Here is a 19851-nt window from a genome sequence, read left to right as displayed (position 1 = left end):
GTAAACTCTGAGGGTCATACTTAACCTTTAGTATTTTCCTTTACCATTGCAGCTTGATTGGCATTTGCTTCGTGAGAAGCGTCAAATAGTCTATGTCGCTTAATAACTTACTGTTCATGTCTCCTGAGAGTATTACATGCACTTTGAGGAGATAATGGGAAGAGAAACAACCTGTACAAGATTGGAAGGCGTCAGGGATATGAAAGGGAGGAAATGAGAGCTAGCTGACAAGTATAATACGGAATCAGTGCTACTAGTACTCTTTTACCTGGTTTGACATAGTCTTTACCTTGTCCTGTTAAGAATACATATCCAGGGGTCCTAAAACTGCGGCCCGTGGGCCACATGAGGCAGTGTGATTGTATTTCTTCCTGTTTTGTTTTTTTACTTCAAAATAAGATATGTGCAGTGTGCATAGGAATTTGTTCATAGTTTTTTTTTTTTTAACTATAGTCCGGCCCTCCAGCGGTCTGAGGGACAGTGAACTGGCCCCTGTTTAAAAAAGTTTGAGGACGCCTGACCTTAGAAAAATGCTCAAAGCAGCAGTTTTTACTGACTCAAAGACCCTTTCACTAGGCCATTATCCTTTAACCCTATAGAGTTCTGGTTCGCATAGCACTTTTTCCCAAATTTTCAGCCACTATTTCTGCTTTGAGCTCCTGGCCTCCAGGCCCATGTTTTCAACTGCCTACTCATATTTCTCAGCATGTCCCATCTTTCTTCCCAAATAAATTTCTCTTCTTGCACATTCTGTCTGATTAATGGTTCTACCAAGTTTTCCAGTCTTCTTTCACTTCATTTATCCCCTTTTCCTCATCCCTTCTTAACCTAGTCTAATTTCCATGAGCCTTCATAAATACCTTTTTAGCACACTACCTTTTCTTTATCTTTGAGTTTCTGACATCTTCAGGATATTAAATAACTTCATTTTGCACGATGTTCAAAATGCAGATGTGGTAAAGGGAACATTAATAACTGATGTTTCTTCCACTTTTTTCCCCAAGTAGAGAAGTTTGCAAGTTTCTTTTGTGCCTTTAATTTTCTATTTTTGCCCATTCCCCTCTCTACTATAATTAATATTCTCCCCTCTCTCTGCCACTCTTAAATGATCTCTGTTCTATGCTCATTGTTCTTTGGTCTGTCCTTGCCTCTGAGGATTATGTAGGAAGAAAAAAGTCAGTAGATTGGGCTTCCCAGTCTTTTTTCTTTTTTTCAGATTAATATGAGGGTACAGATGATGAGGTTACATTGTTTGCATATGTTAGGTAGAGTCCAAGCTGTATCTGTGCCCCTCACCCAGGAGGTGTGCTATATACTCTTACATTTTGCCAATGACATAAGGGCACTCCAATGCTCCTCCCTTCTCCTTTTTCCCTCCCACTTAAGTTTGTGTTTTTCTCTTGTGGACTTCCCAGTCTTTACAACTCTGCAGTAATGTTTCTGTAGAACATGTGGGAAATATGGTCTGTCTGTCTGTCTTCTTTAAGGAACCTTGCAGAAGAGGGGCCTATTGGCATAAGACTTACAAACTTTGTAGGCTTTGATGGGTATGTTAAGAAATCCTAATAGGCAGTTTCCCAAAGAGTGGGCAGTTGGAAGTAGTATGGAGATATAATTAACTTCATAGTCAGAATGTCTGTACTTTAGTTCAGCTGTGCTTCTCATTACACTGGGTATGTGACCTTAAATGTCAGTTAGACCTCTTTGGGCTTCTGAATTCTTCTTTCCAAAATAAGCATTTAGAATAGATGAGTTCTAAGGTCCTGCCCACTTATAAAATACAGATACCAATAGAACTGAGTAACTGTAGCATTAAAGATAATGTGGGGTGGGGTTTTTTTTGGTGCATTTAAAAAAAAAAAAACTTGCATCCTACAAGGGTATATGTGAAACTTAGTAAATGTAGAATGTAAATGTCTTAACACAATAACTAAGAAAATGCCAGGAAGGCTATGTTAACCAGTGTGATGAAAATGTGTCAAACGGTCTACAAAACCAGTGTATGGTGCCCCATGATCGTATTAATGTGCACAGCTATGATTTAATTAAAAAAAAGAAAACTTGTTTTTTGACCTAATTGAAGGCAATATACTAATTTTATTTTTCCTTTCTTATAAAACTGATACCTCTGGGAAAAATTCAAGGAAACTTATTTAAATATAATTGCTTTAAAATGTTTTATGATAGACTTAATCTGCATTGAGCACATTTTAATTATGCGTAGGACTTAACATTATAGTCTACTAACCATTTCTTTTGGATAGCCGTTCTTTCACCCACTGTTGTCTTTTAAGAGGACTCCCCCAAGCATTTGCCTATTAATTAAAAATGTCTTATTTATTATTTCCCATGTTGTATTTACATATTAAAAAAATTATTCTTGTAAATGAATATCCTCAGTTCTAGCCTGTTAGGTATTTATAAGTTACATGATTACTAATGTTTTTTTCCAGAGGTTGTTTCAGTGGGTGAAAGAGGTTACTTCTCTATTTTGTTGTATTATTTTTACTTCTTCCATTATTTAGAAACTTATTTAAAGTCTTCCCTTTTTTCATATTTTTTATATTACAAAAAATGTTATTTTCCATTTTGTATTAAAATGAATTTTATCAGCAATATTTATGTATATACACTAACGGTAAAGTGTTTGGGTAGAGTATTAAACCATTAATTGCAATTTAACCTAAAAATTACTATAATAGTTTTTAAAATAAAACTTCAAAATATATTATTTACCATAAGTAGGTAAAATTTTGATACTAGATTTAGCTCAAGGACGAGGCAATTTTGACTAAGAATTTTTTGATAAGTTAGAGCATGTCTCTTAGAACTGCTGTTTGTAACTCTTCAAATCTGTAAAATAAGCTTAACTAGGATGTTAAATTTACATGTTTATCTGTTTAGACATTATATTTCTAAATTGTGAAAATAGAGTGGCTATTACAATTCTGAAACAACTATCAGATATAATTTAACAGATTATAACTTCTATCAATAACCCATTCAAAACAAGCTAAGTCAAAATATGCTTCTGCGTATTTTACTTTTTAGATCGAAGAAAGCAAAGAATTCAATTGATAAATCTACAGAAACTGACAATGGCTATGTATCCCTTGATGGGAAAAAGACTGTTAAAAACAGTGAAGATGGAATACAAAACCATGAACCTCAGTGTGAAACTATTCGACCAGAGGAGACAGCCTGGAACACAGGAACACTGAGGAATGTTCCCAGCAAAGTAAGTGTGACTTCTTAAATAGTTTGCTTGTGTGATTTTATATTAGTGTATGGAAAGTGATTAAGATACAGTAGTTGCCTTTAAAGCAGTGGTTGTCAACCTTTTTAATGCCTCCTAATGCCATGACCCTTTAATATAGTTCCTCATGTTGTGGTGACCCCCAACCCTAAAACTATTTTTGTTGCTACTTCATAGCTGTAATTTTGCTACTGTTATGAATTGTAATGTAAATATCTGATACGCAGGATGTATTTTCATTGTTACAAAGGAGTCTCGACCCACAGGTTGAGAACTGTTGCTTTAAAGTAAGTATCGTGTCCAGAATTTATTGTGTAGGCCTTTGTAAGTAACACAGATGACGCTGAAAATCAGATGAAGTATCATGATTAAACTTGATTTCCACTATAATGTGGTACCATATGAATTGATGGCTTCAATTTACCAAAATATTAAAGCATTTTATAATTTATACTTGTTATTTGTTAAGCCTTACCTTTTCTTTCTCTGTTTCCATATGTGTAAGAAATTGTATTAAGTAGAACATATAAATTGTTCAAAAAGCTGAACTAAGAAACCAGTTTTCTATTCATATTCTGAGAATATATCTTGTTTTTTTCTATATTCTCTACCTATATTGTCAGCACGTTTTTTTAATCTGAAAAAAAAAATCTTACTAAGGAAATATTTGTTAACAATAACATTTATTTAGTTTTTCAAAATAGTAATTAAAGAGGCTCTGGGTTTATTGTAACAAAACCCAGTGTAATATCTTCTATTTCTTTGTTTCACTAATTTTTTTAAATTAATAATTTGCTCTTTAAAATCTATTATAGTGAAAAAAACTATGGTCAAATTAAAAGATGTTACCTCTTTTACATTTAGAAATATAATCTTAAACATTTTGTGTTGAAAAAATAAGAAAAGAGGATTCTATAATTTTGAATAAAGTAGGTATGTTGAACAGACATATATTTTTAGTACTAGTAGCTGTAGAGTTTCATGGGCCTACAGTGAAATACTGTTCCTTACTCTGATTTTTAAAGCACTTAACTCTCTCATAATATAAACCTCACATCGAATGGGAGGTCTAGGTTGAGTGCTTTGAGGTTTCTCCATACCTAAATGCCCACCAACCCAGGAATGGATTAACAAGCTGTGGTATATGTATACCATGGAATACTATTCAGCCATTAAAAAAAATGGAGACTTTACATCCTTCGTATTAACCTGGATGGAAGTGGAAGACATTATTCTTAGTAAAGCATCACAAAAATGGAGAAGCATGAATCCTATGTACTCAATCTTGATATGAGGACAATTAATGACAATTAAGGTTATGGGGGGGGAAGCAGAAAGAAGGATGGAGGGAGGAGGGGGGGGCCTTAGTGTGTGTCACATTTTATGGGGGCAAGACATGATTGCAAGAGGGACTTTACCTAACAATTGCAATCAGTGTAACTGGCTTATTGTACCCTCAATGAATCCCCAACAATAAAAAAAAAAGAAAGTTTAAAAAAAAAAAAAAACCTCACATCACTGTTAATCACTCAACAGCTAAGTTTTCACTCATACAGCTTTCAAACACATTTTTAGGTATGTATTACATAGTAGAGTTAGGTGAAAAGCGTAAGGGTATCAATAAAGATTACACTCTAGGGTCTTTTAATTTCAGAATTTCTAAAATCCAGATGTCTCTTACACATTGATGTGTACAGTATGTTGTCTGTCTGGTATTTGCACATATGCACTCCCTCTTGCTCAGCTCTTACAATTGATGGCTTTTTCAGGTACTCAGCCCTAACATGAAACTAATTTATAGCTTTCATATGAAGGCTATAACCCATTCTCAGTACAAGAATATGGGGAAGAGGGCAAGGGAGAGGAGGAAGGGTAGAGGGAGGGTGGTTGGTGGGGCCACACCTAGGGTGCATCTTGGAAGGGTGCAGGTGAAGTTTACTAAGTGTAGAGTATAAGGGTTTAAACACAATAATTAAGAAAATGCCATGAAGGCTATGTTTACCAGTTCAGTGAAAATATTTCAGACTGTATATGGAACCAGCACATTGTACCTCATGATTGCATTATTGTACACAGCTATGATTTAATAAAAAAAAAAAAAAAATGGAAACAAAGTCTCATTCTGTTGCCCAGGTTAGAGTACCGTGGTGTAATAGCTCATAGCAACCTCAAACTCTTGGGTTCAAGCAATCTTGTTGCCTCAGCCTCCTGAATAGCTGGAATTACAGGTGCTGCCTGGCTAGTTTTTCTGTTTTTAGTAGAGACACCATCTCTTTCTCGCTTTTGTTCAGGCTGGTCTTGAACGCCTCGGCTCAAGCAATCCACCCGCCTCCGCTTCCCAGAGGGCTCGGATTATAGGCGTGAGCCACTGTGCTAGCCCTCTCCAGTTCTTTTAAATAGCTTCTGTTGTGCTTTCCTCTTGTTTTATATTTTATTTTTATTAACTGTTTCAAATCTTTATGAACGGAAATGTTACAGGGCAATATTTGACAAATGGCTGTTGAAGTACTTTTAAAAATAAAATGTACTTTTAAGGTATAGTCACTGATTAAAGACATTTTCAGAAAATCAGGTAGTGCTAATCACTTTGAGGTATTTAAAGCTATTTTGAAGGTATATGTACATATATATGCATGTGTAATTAAAAATTTCACAGTTTAAAAGCTACAAAGTCACTTAGAAATGACATATAATTCTCTTTGTATACTCCCAACATAGGATACCCAAAGGACAATAACAAATGTCTCTGATGAAGTCTCCAGTGAGGATGGTCCTGAGACAGGATACTCACTACACCGTCGTGTGGACAGGGCTTCTGAAAGCATTCTTCGGAGCAGAAAGTCACACCATTATAAGAAACACTACCCTAATGAGGTATACACCTTGGCCTTCAATATATACATACATAGCTGCTTGATGTGTTACTAAGTTACAGCCTTTATTCAGCAGTTGAAATTGTTGTTGAATTAAATATTTCCCATTACTGTCAGTATCTGCTACTGTTATGTGATCTGGATTTATAGAGTAGCAGTTTTAGGTTTATGTATTGCACATATTGATAAATAATCACATATTTGAACTCATTTTGTGCATTATTTTTGAAGACTCATACAGCATTTGTTGTTTGCTTTTGAATAAGATCATCCTAGAGAGACAATCTACAAACTCCTATTTTTGTCTTTTTTTACACCTCAAAAAGCTTTTATACCTTCTTGATTATAGCAAAGTTAGATTATTCTAGTAACCTCCTTCATGTTACTCTCGCTGGTTATTAAGTCCTCACACTGTAAAATTCAATTATTTTTTTCTTACTTTTTTCTGACTTTGCTTTCTCTGTCTTTTTTTCTTTATGATTTTGGTTTAAACTTGTGAAAAAATCCAGTGTTATACTGTGCAGGAATATGAATGCCTTCAGAGTATTAAAATTAGCAGAGTTAACTTCTTCACATACTCTTCTCTTTGGTTGTGTCTCTAGTTAATTTTTCTTGTGTCTGTTGTTGTGCTTTTTTTCTCAGTGGCTATCATTGGACACTAATGCCGGAATGTCTGTCTCCTCATTCCCTTTCCACCCACATCATTTGTTTTGTTCCTAAACCAGATAACTAAGCTTGTAAAATCACAGTCTTACTCTGTGTACTGTTAGAAATCAGTTGGTCCTGGAAGGGAGTTAGAGGACTGTTTGAACCCTCTCCTACAGAGTAAAACATTTGGCTTTAGAAGTACTTTTCTCACTCCCCATGATCTTTGCTCTTCTTGGTTTGCAACTATATTTTGAACTATTTTGAAAGTCTTGAAACATAGAACATTATTTTCCTAATCTTAACTTTTAAATAAATATGTTGCTTAAAATCTTCTGGATTTCAAGCTAAGTAAGGCTGATAATTGATAAGCATTGATTGTTTTAAATCTTTTTTAATGATGTAAAAGATTACATAAAAAAATCTGGTCATCATATTCTGCATCTGTAATTGAAGAACTTAGGGAGATATTTAAAAGCTTCATTCAGTTCTGAGAAATTTTGACTCTTAAGTCAAACCAGCTTTTAAAGGATACTTTTTAAAAAGCAAAATAAAGTCTCTTTTGAGTAAATAAAATTGAGACAAAACTTACAGTGCTGTCTTATATTTGTATTAATAGTATTGCTGTGCTTCCTTCAAATTACTGGTAATATTTTTTTCTTTAAGGGTGAGGCACAAAAAATTGTTTGGGCCCATCCAAACACAATGAACAAACATCTCTAGCACCCACCTCATGCAATTTATCACTTGACACACACACAGGGCTTCTTGAAGAAATAGCTGATGCCAGATTCCTGACTGTTGTAAGAAAAACACAGAATGATCTAGGAACCTCTTTATATGATAGAGAGCAAGGAGGTTACTAAAGAAGAACTCAGGAGCCAAAGATGGAACAGTTTGAACTTTAATTTCTCTTTATAAAAGATTTCCAACTAATAAAAAGAAATGAAAAAATGTCCCTTGGGGAATCATTTTGTGTGTCTGTAGAACTGGTGGGCTTCACTGTAAAATATGACAGGAACAGGGCCATTTGTTGTGAGCCTCCCAGTCAGCAGTGAGATCTGTGGATAAACTCTTAAAGGGCATCTAGTTTTAGAGGAAGAATCATTCAGCTTTCTGGTGGGATGGGATGGTAGACAATAAAACAGGCTTCCATGATGTTGGGCACCAAAGAGGCTAGAGATGAGGTGGGAAATCTTGTCTTTTAATGTGTAGACTCTTGTTTAATCCCTTGTTTTTACCTTTTTTTTTTTTTTTAATTTTTTTTTTTAGCTACCTGCTATGTCTGGTTGGCTTCTTGCAGTCCCCTGTTGGGAGGATGCTGGTGGGATTACCTGGTTGTCTGGGATGCAGGAGGTGTCCTAGGGAACTGATAGCTTCTATTAAGTAACATTTGTCCTGTTTCCTACTCTGTCTTGCCTTTGTTCAACTCTACAAGTATTTTCCAATTTTTACTCCCAATTATAAATTAGCTTTTCATCTAATAAAGGTAATGTGATAGGACGTATAATGAAGGAACCATGGGTCTGGAGAATGACCGTTTAAATGACCTTGGGAAAAATATTTAACTTGTCAGAGTCTTTTTTGCATCCATATGGGGGGGAGATAAGACCAGCCTCCTCAGATTATTAGGGTTAAATAAGATTAGGCATAAATAGCTTAGCGTAAAACATTTAAACATATTTCCTTCAGAGATATACCGGATGTCCTCTAAATTTGTTATGTTCAGTTTGGCTGTCTGTCTAAAGATTTCAAATGAACAGAATAAAATAAGTGTGGTTAATTTGAACTATTTTCTTCAATTCTAAAATTTCCTATTTTTAGGCTTTAGCAGTTTATAAGTGAAATTCAGAATAGCTATTCATCACATAAATATTGCAGATAAAATTCTGTTTGAAATGTAAGCAATTACAGGCAATAAATTTTAGATTTTGCACTTGTAAAATGGCCCACTTTTTAGTCAGTATTTGTCAAAAAACACTTATGAAGAATTACAGATACTTCCTTAGCCCTGAAATCAGTCATTAGTTTTAGTTAAACAGTAACTAAATCTTACTTACTTCTGAAGCTGATCGGCAAGTCTACGTCATAAGTTACTGATAGATAGTAAGCTAGCTTTATCAAAAACATTATAGTTACTGAATATTAATGCTTTCTGTGCCTTGGTATCTAGTGAAAACTATTGTAACTATTATAATGAAAATTGCTTATACTCTAGGTTTCTGGTTGACATTAGTGAATCTGAAATTTTTCTGGAGTGCTCTTTCTGAAACAAAGCAGAGTGGGTTTTGCCCTTTTTTCTTTCTGTGTTTTATTTCCCTTTTCATTTCTTCATTCTTTTGCCTGTTCATGTCTTTTAAAACATTTTTACTTGTCCCTAAACAAATAGCCCTTTTCACACTCTTAGCAATACACTAAACATAGATTCATGGTGCCCCAGTCTAATATCAATAGATTAATTATCAATAATGTACCTCAATCATTCAGTATATTTTATTTCCTGTGGTAAGGATGACAAAAGAAAAAAATCTGTCTTCTGTAGGTTTACTATATATGTGAGAATTACAGTCTATGAGGTATTTGCAAATGTGAAACAACATAAACAGCAATGTAAAATGTATTGTCCAGTGAATATAAATGTTAATAACTTACTTCAGGGACAGAGTGATCATTCTAGGTAGGTGGCTTTAAATTACCATTTGTTGAGTCCCTGCGTTGTGCTAGGTTTGGATTAAAAGCTACCATGTTGGGTGGCACCTGTGGCTCAGTCGGTAAGGCGCCGGCCCCATATACCGAGGGTGGCGGGTTCAAACCCGGCCCCTGGCCAAACTGCAACCAAAAAATAGCCGGGCCTTGTGGCAGGCGCCTGTAGTCCCAGCTGCTCGGGAGGCTGAGGCAAGAGAATCGCTTAAGCCCAGGAGTTGGAGGTTGCTGTGAGCTGTGTGAGGCCACGGCACTCTACCGAGGGCCATAAAGTGAGACTCTGTCTCTACAAAAAAAAAAAAAAAGCTACCATGTTCACTGAATTTTCAACATCTCTTTAAAGGACAACAAGATGAATGATAGAGGTGAGAGCATAATGAAAGGCTAGAGTTACATAGAACAGCTGTGTTTAGGGGCTAGGGAGTAGCCCAGTGTCAACTGGAGGATGAGGTTGTGGTATGAAGTGGAAGACAAGGTCAGAAAGTAGCATGTATGTAGATAAGCATGTGCAGTGGTGGAATTTGAACTTTATCCGGGAGAGTAGAGGGAAACCAGGGAGACACTTTGGTTAAAGGAGTGCAAGAACAGGTGCACTTTAGGAAAGGTAATCTGGAAAGAAGGAGCAGGCCTTCTAGGCCGTGGTCAAATAAGCAGGTGTTTATAGCTCTGGTGATAGCATGGGAAAGACAAAGGGAAAATACACAACATTTTAAAGGTGCAGTTGATATAGAGAACGGTTAAAAACAAAGATTTGAACATACGTGGCTATACCAATGACTATTACCATTCTTTACCCACTAGAAGTTTAAATTAATTTGAATCTGTTTGTAAGAGAAAATAGGCACAACCATTGCATGCAAAGCAACATCTGAGCTGAATTATGAAATCAAGTACATTTTGAAATGAGGCCTTTTGTTACTGCTTAAAATCAAATATATTTTTTAATGTTTTGCTGTCTCTTTCACTGTCCTTTGACAGTGTATTTGTTGTCTTAGCAAAAGTAGCAATATATGGTTCTGATAGAATCCTTTGAGTTGGAAGGGGTACATGAATTGTATTAATGTCAAAGAACATCTTGATTTCAGGATGCCCCTAAATCGGGTACTAGTTGCAGCTCTCGCTGTTCAAGTTCCAGACAGGATTCTGAGAGTACCAGGCCAGAATCTGAAACAGAAGATGTATTATGGGAAGACTTGTTACATTGTGCAGAATGCCGTTCATCTTGTACCAGTGAGACAGATGTGGAAAATCCTCAGATTAATCCATGTGTGAAAAAAGAATATAGAGACGACCCTTTTCATCAGGTTGGTTTACACTTTGGGGTTATGTGGAGCTATCAGTCAAGCTCCTTTGAATGTATGTTCACATTTTACAGAGGTGAAGAAAAGCTATAATTGAATAAATAATATTCTTAAATTTTTTTTTTTTTCATTTTATGTGAGTTATGATCTGGCTTCATCAAAACATAGAATTTCAGTGTTTATATTGTGGTTGTGTTTGTTCCTGAGAGGTTGCTGGTAAATGGAGTTTTGTAAGTCAAATTATGTTTTAGATATGTTACTCCTTTTCTTATTTAACACACTTTATTGTCACATTTATGTACTCTTTGGTCTAAATTCCACCATGATGTGAATATATGATATTATATTCACAAATACACATTTCGGGAATGTCAAATTGTTATCTCCAAGCACCTATAGTAATGTCATTCAATAGAAATACAGTACCGGTTCTCTAGGCAGATTTGAAGCTGATGTAAGACATTTACATAAGTTGTTTTTAAAAAAATACAGTTAGAGTCACACATATATACTTTTAAATTTTCCAGTGGCCTTTGTGTCTGTGGCTCGGTGAGTAGGGCGCCAGCCCCATATACTGAGGGTGGCAGGTTCAAACCCAGCCCCGGCCAAACAGCAACAAAAAAATAGCTGGGCGTTGTGGCGCGTGCCTGTAGTCCCAGCTGCTTGGGAGGCTGAGGCAAGAGAATCGCGTAAGCCCAAGAGTTAGAGGTTGCTGTGAGCCGTGTGAAGTCATGGCACTCTACCCGAGGGCGGTACAGTGAGGCTCTGTCTCTACAAAAAAAAAAAGTAAATAAAATAAAAATAAAAACTTCAAAAAGGAGAAATTAATTTTAATGTTTTATTTAACACATTATATTCAAAATATTTCAACATCAACTAATAAGAAAAATACGCTGTCTTCAAAATGTAGCATGAACCCTTATTAGCACCCTTATAGCACATAGTAGTAGGGTACTACTCAGATTAGCCGGCACACTTTTATAGAATATTTTTATTTGAATGTCCCATCAGTATCTAAAATGTAGTCAATCTCTCCTTAAATCTGTTTTTCAAATTGTACTCAAAATCTTCGGTAGTGGTGTCTCCATTTACCTACTCACCAGTCCAGAAACTTGGTGGTCCTCACTCTTCCTCACCTCTCTCATAGCCAACTCCTCATCAAATCCTGTCATTAAAACCAAGTAACTGTGATTTTGATTTGCCTTTTTCTGATGGTTAGGGAGGATCAGTATTTTTTCATGTGTTTGTAGAAAAGTCATCTGCCTTCTTCAGAGAAGGTTCTATTGGTGTCTGTTTGCTCCTTTTTTGGTTGTTGATTAGTTTGAGTTCTCTGTAGATTCTGGGTATTAGCCCTTTGTCAGATTCGTAACATACAAATATGTTTTTCCATTCTAAAGTTTGTTTGTTTTCATTGTTGTGTGCTTAGTTGCGCAAATGCTTTTTAGCTTTATTGAGTCCCATTTATTTATTTTTGTTACTGCTGCAATTGCCTGCAATCCTATTACTAGGTATCTACCCAGAAGAAAAAATATTATTTTACCATAAAGACATTTGTGCTAGAATGTTTACACAGCTCAGTTCACAATTGCTAAAATGTAGAATTAACACAAATGCCCATCAATCCATGAATGGATAAATGAACTGTGGTATATGTATACCATTGGATAACTATTCAGCCATAAAAAGATGGAAACTTTACATCTTTTGTACTTACCTGGATGGATTCGAGAACATCCTCCCAAATAAATTATCACAAAAATGGAAAAGCAAGTATCCAATCCCTTCCAATTCAATACTAATATGAAACCAGTAGATGTTACACTCCTACAGGAGAGAAAAACACAACTCCATCAAAATGGAGGAGGGAGGGGGTTTGATGTGCTACCACCTCACCGGCAGAATATAAAGGTTTATGGCACACCTCCTGGGTAAAGGGCTTAACTACAACTTGGACTTTACCTAACAAATGCAAACAGTGTAACCTAACAGTTTGTACCCTTATATAAATCTGAAATTCAAAAAATAAAATCAAGCAAAAAAGAGAATTCCTATAATATGATAATAAAGGGTAGCTATCAAACAACTTCCTGCTATAACAGAATACCGTAGGCTGAATGGCTTAAACAGCAGACTTTTAATGCTCACAGTTCTAGAGCCTAGAAGTCAAAGATGAGGGTGTAGGATGCATTCTTGGTGAAGGCCCTCACAACAGCCATCTTTTCGTTGTGCCCTCACATTGTGGAAAGAGAGGGCTCTGATCTCTGCATCTCCTAAAGACCCCGTTCTAAATACCATCATATTGGGGATTTAGGCTTCTAATACTTGGGCAGAGTGGAACACAAAAGCACTTCTCAAAACCTATCATTAATTTTTAATGATGAAAAATTAGGAAGTACAAGACATAATGCCTGTAATCACTGCTGTTTCTATTAAAATCCTATCAGCATGTTTGTCTGTTTTGGTTGGATTTAAACTGACTTAAAGTCCACGTTAAAGAGCAAAATACCAAGAATAGCAAAAACAATTTTGAAGAACACCAAGGAACTTTTCCTTATTATACATAAAAACTTACTTTGAATTTAATAACTTTAAGATAGGGTGTTATAGGTGTATAACAAATAGACCAATGGATGCAAACATTGTAACCTAGTTGTTTGTACCCTCACATTAATCTGAAATAAAGAAAGAAAAAACCAAATAGACAAATGGAACAAGATAGAAAACCCCCAAATAGACACATGCTTATAATGGATCCCTAATGCCATGTATGATATAAGTGGTATTACATATCAGTGGGAAAAGGATGGACTTTCTGGTTTGGGGTCACATGATTATTCACATTTGAAAATTTATTCCAGGATAGTTCACAAATGTGAGAAACTAAAACTTTAAAATATTTAGAAGAAAACATAGGAGAAAAATTTTTGTTAACTTCAGGTTAAAGAAGAATTTTTAAAGCAAGATGTGAAAAGTATAAACAAAAATGGGGAGGTTAACAAATTTGAAATAAATTTGACTGTCTTAAAATTTTAAACTTTGGGCTACAAATTAAACCATAAATGTTAAAAGACAATATTTTTCCACAGGCTGGAAAAAAGATATTTCTAACATATGTATAATTTCAACACAGCTATGAAAATGTTACTGCTTAGAGCTCATAAAGAACTCCTACAGGGCCAGGTGTGGTGGCTCACACCTGTAATCCTAGCACTCTGGGAGACTGAGGCAGGTAGATTACTTGAGATTACAAGTTCAAGACCAGCCAGACCAAGAGTGAGACTTTGTCTCTACAAATAGCTGGTAGCTGGGCATTGTGGCAGGCGCCTATAGTCCCAGCTACTTGGGAGGCTGAGGCAAGAGGATTGCTTGAGCCCAAGAATTTGAGGTTGCTGTGAGCTGTGATGCCATGGTACTCTACCAAGGGTGACAAAGTGACTCTCTGCCAATAAATACATAAATAAATAAATAAATAAAAACTACAGATGAATAAGTAAAAGACAGATGACTCAATAGAAAAATGAACAAAAGGATAGTACAACAACTTACCTGAATGGCTAATAAAAAATATAAGTAATGACATTCAGCCTTGCTGTAGTTGTCGGGAAAATGTAAATGAATATAAGGAAACACCATTTCATATTGATATGGTTGTCAAAACTTAAAACCTCATAGATTTAATTGGCAAGAATATGCAGAAAGGAGTCTTATTAAATGCTGACATTACTATAGATGTGTACAACTACTTTGGAGATGAATTTGTCATTATATAGTAAAATTGAAGTTCTGCATACTCTAGAACCCAATTATTCCATCTCAAGAAAACTTACAAGATGGTCACAAGGAGACAAAAAAAGTTCATGACATTGTGCATGACTGAAAATTTAAAAGGTAATAGCCAACAATAGTGGAATTAATAAATCAAGGCATGGGATAAAACAGTATATAGCAGTGGAATTGAATGAGGTCAGTTGCATATATCAACATGAATAAATAAGTTTATGAATATAATTTTAAGTGAAAAGAACAAATTTCAGAATAATACAAAACATTATGCCATTTGTATTAGATTTTGAAATGTGCAAAACTATTATATATTGTTTATGGCTGAAAGTACATTCAGCAGAATATGTGCAAGGGAATATATTCAGCAGAATATAAATCTAGTCTAGTGCACGTATATGAAAGGTAATGGAGTAGGGGAGGGTGCAAAGTGGGTTTCCAGTAATGGGTTTTCAAAGTGGGTTTCAACTGTAATGTATTACTTACAAATACCTGCTGCAAATAAGGAGGAAAGTTAAAATATGATAAAGGCAACTGTTACTATCATTCTGTTTTTGATTAATATGTTTCGATTAAAAATATACATCCATTGGTTTTAGCTTCAGCCACATGAAAAACATCGGGAAAAGAAGCTTTGCTGTAGTGAGTTGAGGGGTGAGAATGGGGAATGAGGTTTAAAAAGCATTTCGAGGAAATAAAGTAGTAGTTAGGAAATAGAGCTGAAGGAATGTTTTGGTCCCCACCCCCCAATATTTGAGATATTTATAAAGGAGGAAACTATAGGGAAGAACTGAAGTTACTGAAGGAAAAGTTGTTGGTTAGTGGACTGAGGTTTCTTAGGGTTTTTGAGAGGAAGCATAATTAGGGAGCTTAGCATGCAGCAGGAAGAGGAACACAGCCTCTGCTGAGATAGGAGGAGGAGGAAAAGGATGAGTACATGGAACAGAAAGACAATAAGCGAGCCAGTGCCTGATGATCTCTATTCTGTGAAGTATGAGTCCGCAGGGTCTGTGGGCCATAAGGAGGGAGGTGATGCTGGAGGGGGCTTGTGCATGGTGGTGAAAACTGAAGTTCTCATTAGTAGGGAGTGGAGATGGAGGGCTGAGAGTATGTATGTGCATGCGTTCAAGCGAATGAACACATTAAAAGAATCACATTGCCACATTATTGAGGGTCCATCTGAATTTATAGGTGGCCATTCCACACAATAAAGAGATATTTCCTGGAATTTAGTTGTAATAATTATGACAATAGCTAACATTTAATAAACATTTGCTGTATGCCAGGCTCTGTGCAAAGTAATCTAAGTGAATTCTCTCATGTGAACTTTACAACCTATGGCAATGTCATTTATTTTCTTTTTATAGATGAGAAAATTGAGGCTCAAGAGTTGAGTGATGTACCCAAAGTTACTGAGTAGGTTCTCAATATTATAGTTACTATTCAAGGGACAAGAGAGAGGATTTTGAAATGATGGATCTGGTGGAAGTCTAGATATATTAGTTTGAGAAAGAAGGGGCAATATATTGAAGGGGAAGAGTGTTCAAGGGAGCAAATATTTTAGCATTGAAGATTGGAGAGACTTTGTAAGATGGGAGGTTGTGACAGAAGATTCAATTATGTATGGGAGTGAGGTCCAGGGTGGGGCCATGGGAGTAGCAGAAGACATGAAGAAACAGTGAACAATCCATGAGAGTATAAGGTGTTAAATGAGTCATCTCCATATATATCTTAAGTCACTGAGACTAATAACTGCAATAGAAGTTGAGGGAAATGCCTGTGGGCTATTTCCCTAGACATAGCAGTGAACAGCATAGAAACATTTGCTCCTTGTTACATTGCACAAAGCCTGGTACATACTAGGTATTAAGAGATACTAGTTAAGTTTTTTTTCAAACATGCCAATTAGGCCTTTCTTAAATGTTTTTAAAAATTGTTTTATAATGTCTGTGCAGAATAAATTGTCCCTAATTTTATCACATCACTCTGCTCCTTCTTTGGTAAGGTAAACATGCATGTTCTACTCTGCGTATCTAATTATGGTATCCTAGGCTCATATTGGTTTTGCTTTTGGATTAAAGACATGATTTTATACATACTTTTTAATTCTCAGATTTTTTTAAATGTTTTTAGTATAGCTAAATGATGGTAATTTGCTCCCTCTACTGGAAAGCTGCCAGGTTTTTTTCTTGTTTGACCAAAGTCTTTTAGGTTTGGAGGACCCTTTTCTACCCACCAGCTAAACAGAAAAATTCCTCTTCATGAATAAGCACTGACTGAGCATTTGAATTAGTGTGTTCTTATCAGAATATTCCCAAATTTGTAGTTTTGTTTTATTTTCTTTTCAGTAATCAAAACATTTCCACAAAAGAAAATTTTTCTGCGTTAGTCATGGCTGAGTATGTAATAAGATATAAAGGCATATTCAAGTGAAATTCATTTTTTAGTAGGTAAAGCTTTACATGGCTATATTCCCACAATTGGAAATACCAGTAAAGTGGTTGTCAGGTGAATTTATTTGAAATAAAACATGCCACCGATCTAGGTGTTAAGTTCTTCAGGCAGTTTTGAATACATAAGGAGCAGAGCAATTGAGATTTTGGATGAGAATAAAGAACTGCCATTGACAGAATTCTAAATTTTAGTTTGAAATGTAGTTAGAACTATCTGATAAAATTATAAAATGTATTCATTTGTTGTTTCCCTGTGCCTTTGAGAATAGTGTTTCGTGTGATGCTGCTCTCTGCACACACACACTGCGGATGGTACCTGTCTCCACAAGACTGTTTTTCTGTATACATTTGACACACAGAGATATATAATCCTTTTAAATAACTCTTTAAAGTCATCAGTTTCTAATTTCTAATCAGTTTCTTGCCTTTTTGCTTTTAATACCAAATATACAGTTTGAGTAACTGGCAAGGTAGCTGGGGCAAAATGAGTACTTTTGGAAGGAGAGAAGAACTTCTTGATTTCCTATTTTTGTCTCTAGATGGACCTTCTTGGTATTGATATTCCTTTCTTCATGTAATTGGAAGACCTTTAATTCACTGTTACAGACCGAGTTAAAAAAGAAGTCTATAAATCACTGCTTGAAAACTGTTGCCTCTCCGGCTTAACATTCTTTGCATTCATCTTCTCACACTTCTTGTTTCTGGCTTTTTGGTTCTGTTATATTTCACAATTAGTAAATTTCCAGAGAAAATCTGATATGTATTTTGGTGCAAATTTTTTCTATCCCAAATTAGAATACATTGGTAATAAATTGGGAAACATCAATTGAGGAATTACGTTGGTAGTTAATAGACATATAATGGGTATCTCAGAGCTCTTAAGGCCCCCAAGTAGTGAAATGTTTGTCGTAAAAATTAATGTGTACTTAAATCCTGTATCTTTGGAAGAGATAAAAATTTTCCAACTCTATTTTCTTATATATTATTAAATTGTCATTATTAAACTAAAGATGAAATGAATCAATGCAACTTTACTCCTCCTTGAGGAAAGTGCTATTTCTTTGCCATATTTTAGTCACATTTTTGTCCTCCAAAGAATGAATGTAGCTAGAATAGATTCTCTGTTTATTGTTAGAAGTTATTTTAATGCAACATGTCATAAAATTTGAGTATTTGAATGTTGGAGATCTATTGATTATTTTCCCAAGATTGCTATGAATGCTAAAACTATCTTTTGTATAAAATGTGGGAAGTCATTTAAAAATCAGTCTTTAAAAATCATAAATTAGAGGCCAGGCACAGTGCCTCAAACTTGTAATCCTAGGACTTGGATTGGGAGGCTGAGGCAGGAGAATTGCTTGAGGCCAAGAGTTCAAGACCAGTTTCAGCAAGAGCAAGACTCTATCTCTACAAAAAATAGAAAAATTAGCCAGGCATGGTGACTCACACCTATAGTCTCAACTACTTGGGAAGCTGAGGCAGGAGGATTGCTTGAGCCCAGGAGTTGGAGGTTGCTGTGAGCTATGATAATGCCATTGCCCCTAACCCAGGCAACAGAGAGACTCTGTCTCAAAAAAAAAAATGCACACATACACACATACAATTTAGAAATGCTGTAATATAAATAAAACAAATTGACCCCAATCTGGTTCTGATCTTTACTGTTACTTCTGATTGTATAAAAGTTAGTGGTTTATTAATTTTTTTGATATCTTTAACCTATCTGTTCTATTTTGGTTCTAAAGTAACCTTTAACCTATCCTTACTTCTGATTATATAAAAGTTAGTGGTTTATTAATTTCGTTGATTTCTTTAATCTTTCTGTTCTATTTTGAACAGTTACTCTTTTAATTATAAATTTAAAGCAAACCAGAAAACTCAAACAAACTTAAGCATCTGATCCTTCATACTACCATGGTTTTATTTTTATTTATTTATTTATTTTGAAACAGAGTCTAACTTATGTCACCCTCGGTAGAGTGCCATGGCATTACAGCTCACAAAATCTCAAACTCTTGGGCTTAAGTGATTCTCTTGCCTCAGCCTCCCAAGTAGCTGGGACTATAGGTGCCCACCCCAGCTATTTTTGTTGTTGTTGTTGTTGCAGATGTCATTGTTGTTTATTAGGCCCAGGCCAGGTTTGAACCCACCTGCCTTGGTATATGTAGCTGGCTCCCTAACCACTGAGCTATGGGTGCCAAGCCCACTACAAAGTTTATGGTTTCATTTTTACCTTTGTTTATTCCTTGAAATATTCAGAGCACTGTGTGATGCCACGGCACTCTACCGAGGGCCATAAAGTGAGACTCTGTCTCTACAAAAAAAAAAAAAAAAAGAAAGAAAGAAATATTCAGAGAATACTTATAGTTCTATGTGCTTCTTCTGGTTTGCAATATTTGCTCTACCTGGGAAAAAAGTTAAATTGATCCTTTGAGAAATGCTATATTAAAATATCAGAAAAGTAACTAAATTAGATATTAAAGGTAAGTTTATAAGGAAGAATCTTTTTCAGGATGAGATTATATCTATGTAGTTTTCAAAGAGGTTCAAATCTCAGCTGTTAGTCTTTTTATTGCATGATTATAAGTTGGACAATAAAGAGTATAAACAATCTGATACGCATTTCAACATTACTATACTGGTAGCTATGTAGACTGATTACTAACTAAGTATTTTTGCTGACACATTTTAGTATACCTTTTAATGTATTGATATATTAAATATACTAAAATATGTCCCGTAGGTGAATATGTTGCCTAATATCTGTTATAGAGAGTTCTTATACATTTTTATAATATGTATCTTATGTTCTCTTTTCAGTATATATCTTAACTAATTTT

At 35.2% G+C, this 19851-nt stretch overlaps 1 protein-coding gene across 3 annotated transcripts in view; it reads left to right on the top strand.

The window, feature by feature from the left end:
- The window catches only part of PHTF2 (putative homeodomain transcription factor 2), a 152951-nt gene that overhangs the window by 110614 nt on the left and 22486 nt on the right, over positions 1–19851 (top strand). For all 3 annotated transcript variants that reach the window (XM_053553881.1, XM_053553882.1, XM_053553880.1), the window contains 3 exons: positions 3052–3238; positions 5975–6130; positions 10563–10781. In XM_053553881.1, coding sequence (XP_053409856.1) covers positions 3052–3238; positions 5975–6130; positions 10563–10781 — 562 coding nt within the window. The remainder of the gene's footprint in view (positions 1–3051; positions 3239–5974; positions 6131–10562; positions 10782–19851) is intronic.

Source organism: Nycticebus coucang, chromosome 11, assembly GCF_027406575.1.
Source record: "Nycticebus coucang isolate mNycCou1 chromosome 11, mNycCou1.pri, whole genome shotgun sequence".
Taxonomy (NCBI): Eukaryota; Metazoa; Chordata; class Mammalia; order Primates; family Lorisidae; genus Nycticebus; species Nycticebus coucang.
The sequence above is the reverse complement of the archived record's forward strand: the minus strand, read 5'-3'. Positions and strand labels throughout refer to the sequence as shown.